Source organism: Crinia signifera, chromosome 4, assembly GCF_055691185.1.
Source record: "Crinia signifera chromosome 4, ASM5569118v1, whole genome shotgun sequence".
Classification (NCBI taxonomy): domain Eukaryota; kingdom Metazoa; phylum Chordata; class Amphibia; order Anura; family Myobatrachidae; genus Crinia; species Crinia signifera.
This window is the reverse complement of record NC_139220.1, coordinates 319,041,647-319,052,588: the sequence shown is the minus strand read 5'-3', so window position 1 is coordinate 319,052,588 and position 10,942 is coordinate 319,041,647. Positions and strand designations below refer to the sequence as shown.

The following is a 10,942-nucleotide window of genomic DNA, read 5'->3' as shown; positions in this document are numbered from 1 at the left end:
CGTGTACTGGTGTCTGTGGTACCTGACGCTCTCTCATATCATCCCAGTCTCCCGCTGCACTGGTAAGGGATGTGCGCTAGGAGCGGCTCACCTGTCCGGCGTTGTGGAAGCCGGGGATATCCTGATCGGAGCCCTGCTGCCCTTCCACATAGACAAACTCTTCCAGAGGTTCTTGTTCACAGAAGCCCCTACAGAGCAGGCCTGCACTATGTAAGACACCATGACATCCTGTACAGGGTATTACACTACAATACTGTGACTGTATTATCGGCTAACTGTTATTATGTGTCAGGTAAGTACTGGCCACAAATGATGTCACCAGGGCTCTTATTCAGATCTAATCGCAGTGGCGCAACAATAGCCCCGCAGTAGCGGGGAGGTGCTGTGTAATTGCGGGCGCTGGGGGTCTGCAGGGCTATTGTAACGCCACCGCGACCCACACATTTACTTGTCTGCGCTGCGGTCCCGGCTCCCCTCCTGGTTTCTGCTGCTTTGGACACGGACGGACCATCATAAAATGTCCGCCCCCATATAGCAGACAGTTCTCTAAAACTGTCTGCTGTATGGGGGCGGGCATTTTGTGATGGTCCTTTTTTCATAGCAGCAGAAGCCAGGAGGGGAGCCGGGACCGAATCTAATTCTCTCTGCACATGTTACATCTGCCCCACCTGCAGTGCACATGGTTTTGCCCATTTTAAGAACAAATTTCTACTGCGATCAGATCTGAGTGTGTGGTGGGGGGGTGGACTGCTCCCATGTGTCTCCCTTCCAGGGTGTAACACTAAAATGCTCACTCCTCAGATTCAGCAAAGAGTGATATTCCTGTTATGACGCACTGTGAAAGATAATTGGGGTGTGGCAGACATCACATACGCTGAATAGAAGAAGCCTGTTTCTGTATTGGTAGCAGGTAGACAGCATGGCAGGTTTTACATCGGGCAACATACAAGCTTCACAAGCTCCAGAGGTCCCTAGCATAGTCCCCCACACCTCAAGCCTAATGCCCAGCCACTAACTGGCATTGGGATCCCTGACTCTCTGCTCTGAACAGACATTTAACAGGAAACCACAGGTGTTGTTAATTATTCAAACCTTTATTCCCATCAGATCTTAGGAAAACCTGGGGCGAAAAGTAATGCTGCCCGAGTTCAACGGCAGTGCGGAATGTGGTGGAACTCAGACTTATTTTTTAAAGGGGGAATCACTCACAAGGCAAAACCATGCCTTATAAGTGATTGCCCCTTTAAAAAAAGTTTTTGTCCAGAGAGCATCTCGCACTGCATTACATTCCGCCCTTGGTCTGGATCTAATCAGTCCCTGCTGCTCTAACTCCTCCGGAACTATGCTGTCCAATCAGCTCCGGGCACGTCTTTGAAAAAATGACAGTTGGGAGCTGATTGGCTGGAGCACCATTTACCATACATACCAATGCAAAACAATATCACTTGTTGTAAAATCGGCCCCAAAGTATCCATCAGCTCCTAGCTGCCATGTTACAGGCTCTGTTTGAAAACTGACAGGTAGGAGCTGATTGGTTGGATAGTACTTTATCTCTCTTCACTGTACCTCTCTCCAACGCTTAGTACATCTGCCCCATTCGTGTTAGAGCTTACTGTTAGCAGTATTGAGCGGGCGGTCCGAGGGGGCAGTCCGAGGGGGCCCAATTTCTGCCAAACCGTATCATCATAGCTCTGCCCTCTGCAATACAATGCATGTTATATCAGCATGTACTATAGCAGAGGCGTGGCCACAATGATGCCATCATGGGTGCCACGCCCCCATCTGATGCCTCTTATTCTGAGCCCTGCCCCCTATGCTACATCACACCCATCTACCCCGCCCCCTGCTGTAGCTGGAATGTCAGCAGCCTTGTGTCATACTGGTCCCACCCCCTTCCTACCAACACTTATTTCCTGTCCTGTCTAATGCACTAGGAAATGTGTGCGAGGGGTAAATTTACTAAGATGGGATGTTGTATTGAAGATGGGATGTTGCCCTTAGCAACTAATCAGATTCATATTCTTAATTATGTAGCATCTTCTAGCGGGCGGTTGAAGGGGATCAAATTATGCGAATCGCGTCATCGTAGCCCCTGCAACCAAAGAGGCAGCCATTGGCTTATTGTTGCCCAGCAAATGGGGCCAACAACCTCCTGGATCATGTATCGCTCCCCAGCATGCTTCAAAATGGCCGACATGAGAATGTTGATCGTACTGTATGTTGGACCTAATGACTGTTGACCTATAGACCAGATACCCACCCGCCCAATGTCAGCAGCCACACCGCATGCGATTATGTAAGACCATGACATGTGCCATCACCCAAATATGGCACCGGCCAAAGAGGAGGGATCCACTTCCCACAAGCTAAGTAGGAATCTGGCGCCATCCCCCATGCCCCTACCTCCCTGCATTAGAATGGCGCCTGACCATCAAAAAAAGGTTCCGAATCCCTATTGAGGCAACCACCAGGAAAATATTGTTGCTTCCTATAATGCCAAACGTCTTCTCTTAAACATCACCTCCAGGTTGTACCTTCTTGTCATCCAGGTTCCTACTTGAGATGTACCAACAGTTCCAGGCCTTGAGATTTGCCCTAAAGGAGATCAATGGACGGTCGGACCTTCTCTCTAATACTACGTTGGGGTTTATTGCTTTTGACTCCTGTGCTGCTCTGAGGAAAGAACTGGAGGGGACCCTGTGGATGCTGACAGGTCAAACTCAACCAATACCCAATTATCGTTGCCAGGAGAGGCCTCCTTTGGCTGCTGTTCTGGGTCATGCAATGTCATCATCCTCAATTCTCATGGCTCATGTGCTTGGATTGTACAGACATCCACAGGTGGGTAAGGAGTTTTATCCAATGTTCCATGTTTCTGAGAGAGAGTGATGAAGGAAGGACGTGGAGTTAACAAAGGACCAAACCCACATTTAATTTTTTTTTTGGGGGTGTATTTGGTAGGAATGTCCGCTAAGTCCCTGTAGGACACATAATATGAGCAGTTTAAGAGGGGAGGAGGACATATGTAGCCTCTATGTTGGCCCACCCTCAACAAGCAGCACACGTGCTTAGCAGATACTACAGAACATTCACAGATCTCCAGGAAAATGGTGTCACTTGTATGTATAGTCGGGTTACTACGATTTCCTGACAATCAAAACCCAGATGATCCAAAATCCCGACAACCATCGGCCAATGGTCAAAATACAGATGTCAAAATCCCGACAGATTAAAAATGCTGACATTTAACATGTCGACAGGTCAAAAAGTAGACAGGTTGTTGTTCAGTTTATGGTATCTATGCTGACACGGTGTCTGCATTTTAAATGTCGACATTTCAACCCTGTCAGGATTTTGACCTTATCAGGATTTTAACCATCAGCCAATGGTTTTCAAGATTTTGACCGTCCAAATTTTGACTGTCGGGAAATGGACTGCATCTCGTATAGTCTATCGATGCAGTGTGATACCTCCTGGGCCTGCATGCATTATAGTTTCAAGAAAAAACAGTCTTTACAGTATTTGCGCTGGATGATTCTGTGCGGCCGACACTTCACCGAGAGGTTTTGACTGTCTCTCTCAGAATAGGTACACAAGAAGAAAAGACGTGAAATGTCACTGGCGCTCAAAAAAATTACTTTCATATAGTCCAAAATCACTTACACTGAGTTTTATATAGTGCAAGTGTCCTTTTTTATTCTTTATAACGTTTTCACCACAAGATCCTTATGAACAGTCTGGAATAGAAATTAACCAGTAGTGCAAGACCTTTCGGTAATGGGAAAAAAAATATTTATACATTGCACTCACATAAAACGGTTAAAACAAGCAAACCACCAGTGGTTGGAAAAGTTTATTTCACAATATAAATTTGCTCCGTGACGCACATGGCATGTTTCTCGACACTGCCACCTGTGGAGGACTATGCTTCATAGACGAGTAGATGTGCACAGTAATGTTCTCTGGCAGGGCAGAAGCATGATGAGACTACACTCTGGGCTAGCTAAATTATGTCATAACTAAATTTCATGGGCGTGGTCCTGCTGCGACCAAGTTGAGCATCTGGAGAAGTTTTACGGTGTCTCTCTAGGATGTATGGTGCCTTGCAAGTCAAATACAGTCATCATAAGGCAGCCCTGCCTCCTGGGTGGAAGCAGAGGTGAAGTTAGTCCTCATGGGGCTCTAGGCAAGATACTAGTTTGGGGCACTCCTCATACAATCAAATGGACTTTGGGAACGTAGGTGGGTCCATGTGATGTCATGATTTCAAGTGGTAGTCATGCAATGCTATTATGGGAACGTTCTGGATGGCCAGGATATCTTTATGGTTCTCCTGGACCTGCTGTGCCCTAGAAAGTCGCCTAGGTTGCATTGTGAAAAATCCACCTTGAGGTAGCACCACTTGTGGTTTCCCCATTATGGCCACATGGGCATCTAGATGAATGGACGTTATCTGTGCAATGTGATGTGTCTGCAATAGTCGTTACCGCAGCTTGTTCTTCCTTGCTGTATCTTGATGTTATTGTTCAAGGGTTGTGACTTCTTTGTTATTTATCAAACTAGTACAGTATAAATAGATAAATATAGTACCACCACCATTTTTTCTAGCCCAGATATGAAATGCATTGTATTATAGGTTATATTTATATTTGTTTTTTATATTGACATTTTTGGAGAAAACTTTTTTGTTTTGTAGAGAGCATATAAGAAAAAAATATTTAATTTATATTACATTTGCAAAATATTTTACAGATAAGCCATTTCTCTACGAGCTCCTTGTTGAGTGACCACAGACAGTTCCCCTCCTTCTTCAGGACTGTCCCCAGCGATGCTTTTCAGTCAAGGGGCTTGGCTAAATTAATGCTCCATTTTGCATGGACATGGGTGGGGCTGGTTGCATTTGGAAATGACTATGGACAGCAGGGTATTCAAGACATCAAGAAGGAGATGCTCGAGGCCGGAGCTTGTGTGGCCTTCACAGAGTTCATTGTGGCTGATGGTGTGAATAGAAATATCCCTTACATCGCTAAAGTCATTAAGGAGTCAACGGCAAAGGTTGTGCTTGTTTTTGCTAATGACCTGTACTTCGTTCTACTGTTGGATGAGATGTTGAAGCAAAAAGTTAATGGGAAGATCTTTGTGGCCAGTGAAGCTTGGTCTACTTCAAATTTGTTAAGGGTGAACAAATACTCTACCATACTATCAGGCTCTATTGGTTTTGCCTTCTACAGCTCAACCATCCCAGGATTTGGAGAATACACAAGACTCATCCGTCCTAATTCTCTAAACCATTCAGAGAAGACCTTGAATGACATATTCTGGGAGAAGAATTTTGGCTGCCAATTCCCCAATCAAATGGATAAGTCGAACAAGTTGTGTACCGGATTTGAGGACCTCTCCACCATTGACAATGTCTACACTGATGTTTCCAGTTTAAGGGGCTCGTTTAGTATCTATACTTCTGTATACGTCATTGGCAACTCACTTCAGGACATGTTCTCCTGTACGGAAGGAAGAGGACCTTTCCACAATGGAAGTTGTGCTAACTTACAGAGCTTCCAACCTTGGCAGGTGGTAATCATAAGAAATCAAAGTCCATTCTTAGGAAAATTGTAAAACTGTCTAGAAGACAATTTTCAATAAGAATATGGTGGAAATTTACTAAGATGTGTATTCTACTTCACGTGATGTTGCTATGCTGTCTACTATCTTCTAGAGGGTGCTGAATATATAGGATTGCTAACTCCAGTGGAGGATTCTGGGAGGGGGGTACCTAGGCTTAGAAGAAAACATCTGGATGCGATTTGTAATATACCCTACTACTGCAAAACGCGCCCTATTACATGTGTGATTTTTTTGAAATGCCAAAAAATTGCACATGTCAGAAAATCCCACCTTACTACATTTAGCCTGGGATGTTGCCCATAGCAACCAATCATATTCTTCTTATTATTTATTAGCACCTTCTAGAAGATCATAGAAAGAATCTGATTGGTAGCCCATAGTAATATCCCATCTTCAATAGATCTCCCATCTCAGTGAATTTACCCCTAAGTCCTAAATCTAGCCATACACTAGACCAGGGGGTAGGCAAGTAATTTTTAGTGGAGTCTGGATATTTCTAATTATTTGGATCGAGGTCCACAAAATCCAATATCTGTAATGTAATTAATAACAAGGTTTTATTTTAGTGCTGAAACTTATACTTAAATGTAAGTATAACTTTCAGCACCAAAATAATCTAGACCGGGGTGGCCAGACTTTTGTAGCCCGGGATCTACTATTTTTACTCTTACCGATAATCTACCGGCGTTTCCCCCTGTGCAAAATATTCCCTGCAATACGCTCCTTACATACTTCACATAATGCCGCACAGTTTGTGCCAAAATTCACATTATGCCCCACGATATGAGCCAAACTTCACATTATGCCCCATGATATGAGCCAAACTTCACATTATGCCCCACGATATGAGCCAAAATTCACATTATGACACACAGAATCAGAGTAATTATGTCCACCAACCTAACACAAAGGTTCACCTTATGATGACAAAAACTGGACTGCCAACTAAAACCCCAGTACCTGTGCCCCTCAGGACTGCAACCCCCCCCCCCCCCCCCCAAAAAAAAAAGTTATGTTTTTTTCCATGGGGGTCACAAAGCTCCATCCCATTGAACTGGGATGAACAAAGACCCCCCTTCTCCCCCCCCCCCTGCACAGCAACCACATGTAAAAAAAAAAAAAACTGCCACCATCACTGTATTCTCTGCACCGCCACCATTCTTGCCTCTGCTGCTCATGTTCTTGGTAGCCTGCCCCAGCTTCTCAGCCCTTGCAGTGTGCGGGTGCACAGTGACACCTGCACACTGGCGCACCCGCACAATGCATTACTGCGACCGCGGAAGCCAGAAGAGGCTTCAGGAGGTGAATGGGCGCCAGGAGAGGCATCAGCAACATAATGCCCCCATCTCTACGGTTCGCATTTCTGCCCTTTGCGGTCCAGAGTTGGACCTCGGTCCGCCAGTTGCCTACCATTGCACTAGACCAACTTTCATTTAACCATACAACTATTTGGTTGATTGGAATGAAAATCATACATCAAAAGATGTCATAATACCTTCAATAAATCATATTTTCGGTTGTATAAAAACCATTGATCTACAATGCATAGAAACCAACATCAAGGATGTCCACCTTACCACCACAGGTGATGCTTTGAGAAGCAAATTGCATTGTGTCGTCCCATGGTGTTTTTAGCATTTGTAGCTAACACCTGGGCTTCATTATTGGATCATATCCTGGAATATAGATTGATTTAGTGAAGCTGTGAGTGTTTGGGATGTCTAGGAGGGTGGGCCCAAAGCTTCCTGGCACAGATGTTAACTCCGATAAGCTTGAGAGTTCTGATAATATTTTATTTGTGAGTCTGGTAAAGATGTCAGGACCATCTAAAAAGCATTTATGGGTGGGCATAAATTAGCCTTTGCAATCTCGCTGACGGTTTGAGACTCTCTGCATGTCAGGTGAGCTGCCCAGTGTGAGAAAAGTTAGACTTACTCCAAGGCTGCATGGCTGCTTGATGTGGGGGGCAGGATGCAGGGGCAGACTGGTCCACAGGGATACAGGGAAAACTCCTGGTTGACCCTACTGTCTGAGTCACAACACATTCCTCTAGGAGCCAGGTTTGAGATTCTGCACTTGAATTATATATTATACATATGTAAAATTATGCTGCACATAAGTATGGTATATTTTCTACAGTTCATTGCTGTTATTAATCTGGTCATCATGTGTGCCCTAGCAGTATTTACTATATGTGTTTGTCAAGGGACCCAGACAATGCACCCGCTAATGGTTAGCCAAGCCTCCAAGCACAGGCCCCTACCACTGCATTCACCCGATGGTCCCTTCATGCCCCAGTCTGACAGTAGCCGATGTTACCTCTTTTTACACTGTTTTACATCACTGCACACCTCGAAACATTGGTGGCAGTGGAGGCGGGACTAGAACGCACGCCTTAGGCGCGTACCTGAAATCAGGGGGCATGGCCTCCTGACCAAGGGATGTGGCCTATAACTGCAGCGCTCCCATGAGGCCACGCCCTAATTTCTGCCACTGTTGGGGGAATGACTAGCACTGTGAGAGCTGTTGGCCACGCCCTCATCTCCTCTCTGCAGTGAATAGACAGAGCAGCAGGTAGCAGGGGGGACTCCCAACTGTCCCCCACCACGAGACACTGCCTTCCCCATGGGATGTGGAAGCGTCCCAAAAAACTTAACAGTCCCGCGAAAGTCGGAACAGTTAAGAGGAATGTCATTAGGTGGATATGAGAAGATAACAGTGGGTGACCCAGTCCTCCAGTTAGCTTTGTAGACCTTAGTATACAGTATTTTAGCAGTTGTGATCCATGTAAGTTGTGGACACAGTCCTATATTTTCAATAGTGGGTAATATTGTATATTTTATCACTACAGCTCAAATTCTACATTCAGAATGTAGAAGTAATACGAAATGATGGAAGAAAAGTCTTCTTTGATGAAAATGGGGATCTCCCAGCCATGTATGACATAGTTAACTGGCAACTTAGAACTAATGGACTCATGAAGACAGTCAAAGTGGGAAGCTATGATACAGCCGCCACCGATGGAAACATCTTCACCATTAACATAAGTGACATCCGGTGGCCTTCAGGAACAGGACAGGTATATTGTGGAAAAGCAGAAGGACAGTAGCCAACGCATACTGGATAAATCTCATCTGAAACTAAAATCTTCCTGTTTAATGGTCCTATTTCCAAAGGTCCCAGCATCTGTCTGCAGTGGCAGTTGTTCTCCAGGTTTCCGAAGGGTCATCAGACAAGGGGAACCCAAGTGTTGCTTCCAGTGCATCTTGTGCCCCTATGGTGAAATCTCAAATAAAACAGGTGCGTGAAACCACTTTGTCCCAATTACCAATGGAAATACTGATCAGTCATCTTCTACTTATTATTTATTATCTCTTATTCAGACTCAGATGATTGCTACAAATGTCCATGGGATCTGTGGCCAAATACTCAGAAGACCAAATGCATCCCGAAGACAACGGAGTTCCTTTCATTTGAAGGCTCATTGGGCACTTCCTTGACATCTACTGGCATCATTTCTTCCATGATCACGGTCTTCATCTTGTGTCTTTTCGTTCACTACAGGAGTACTCCAATTGTTAAAGCAAACAACTACACTTTGAGTTGCCATCTTCTGCTGTCTATATTCCTCTGCTTTCTGTGCTCTTTAAATTTTATTGGTTACCCCCAGAAAGAGAAATGTCTTCTGAGACAAATGGTATTTGGAATGGTCTTTGCCATTTGCATTTCCATAATTTTGGCCAAAACCATTATGGTTGTATTTGCATTCATGGCTATCAGGCCCAACAGCAGACTCAGGAGATGGACAAGTCCTAAGGTGTCCTACATGATAATCTTTCTATGCTCACTTGTACAGTTTTTGATTTGTGTTCTTTGGCTGACTCTATCCCCTCCATTTCCAGAATACAACTCTGTAACTGAGCCTGGAATCATCATCGCTCAATGTAATGAGGGTTCTCCCTTTGCCTTCTGGTGCATGTTGGGATATCTCGGTTTGCTGTCATTGATCAGTTTCATTGTTGCCTTCTTCTCAAGGAGACTTCCTGGCTGCTTCAATGAGGCCAAGTTCATCACGTTTAGCATGTTGTCCTTCCTCAGTGTCTGGGTGTCCTTCATCCCGGCCACTGTAAGTGCTCATGGGAAGTATGTAATTGCTATGGAAGTCTTCGCCATCTTATCTTCAAGTTGGGCCCTTGTGATCTGCATGTTTCTCCCTAAATGTTTCATCCTCGTATTCCAACCCAACACGAACTTCAGAGAGAATCTAATAGGCAAAAGTAGAGATGGTATATGATGAAAATTAACTCTACGCTGCCGTTTATTCTTCAGAATTTACCTTTTGCCAAAGAGACATTCGCAGCTGCAAGAGCCTACAAGACCAACCTCGGTGGTTATGGTTGACTTTGGCTGACTGTGATAAGACTTGTACAGTGACTGGTTCATGTTTGGTGTCTCCACTTTCAACATTCTCTGCTCATTCTATGAGTGTTCCGCCTGTGGTAGCTGTACGGAGATGCCAGTTGCCAACTATTGCTTTAATATGGGTTAACAATTAGTTTGCCTTATGGTAGCCACACACTTATCTCCACCAGAAGCTATAATTTTTATTCCACTGCTAATTGTATCTTGTGACTCCCAGACCTTATAGATGGAAAGAGCATTTGGATTATTAAAAAAAAATCAGTTTTATTGAAATTTTAACCTACGAATAAATTACAAACATGTCCCACAGTCATATGAGACCATAATAAAAATTCTAAACAATATTCGGAAAAGGGCTATATGTCACCACTATAAGCTCCATACAACATAACAGTAATGTGGAGTACACACCACGACATCAGTGTTTCTTCCGACCTGCTCCCAATGACGCGGGGGCACGGCCCGCTCACGATGTGCACCGTGGGCGAGTCCGATCCGATGGCGACCCACACCCGGGAGTATGGTCATTTCCAGATCCTACCTGCTGCAGGTAGAATCTGAATAACGACCGACCGCCCTGCGGGACCGCGCATCGGATCGGTAGCCAGGACAGAAAAGGGCCCAATCACAACACAATCTACATCCAATTGGTCGGAATTGGATCTAGATTGATGGGATCGGACCCTTGTGGTCCTGGTGTGTACCCAGCATAAGAATCGGATCTGGAACATCAAGAATAGATATAATAAGCTTTTACTGTTAAATGAACTAACCAAGTACCTCGTGCCTTTGATAGGAGGCGACAAAGCACCTGTTTCAGACCAGTTCGCTAGACTTTGGGAACAGGTAAGCTCCGACAAACGCTCGAGCGCCCCCCCTCCCACCCCCTCTGTCG

The 10,942-nt window shown here is 44.9% G+C and overlaps 1 protein-coding gene across 1 annotated transcript; it reads left to right on the top strand.

The window, feature by feature from the left end:
* Positions 1 to 10,672, top strand: LOC146072853 (extracellular calcium-sensing receptor-like). The gene is made up of 6 exons (XM_083180040.1): positions 1 to 210; positions 2,550 to 2,841; positions 4,753 to 5,571; positions 8,477 to 8,704; positions 8,802 to 8,925; positions 9,009 to 10,672. Coding segments are annotated over exons 1-6 (2,376 nt in total). The 5' UTR covers positions 1 to 208; the 3' UTR covers positions 9,920 to 10,672.
* Positions 10,673 to 10,942: the final 270 nt, after the last annotated feature.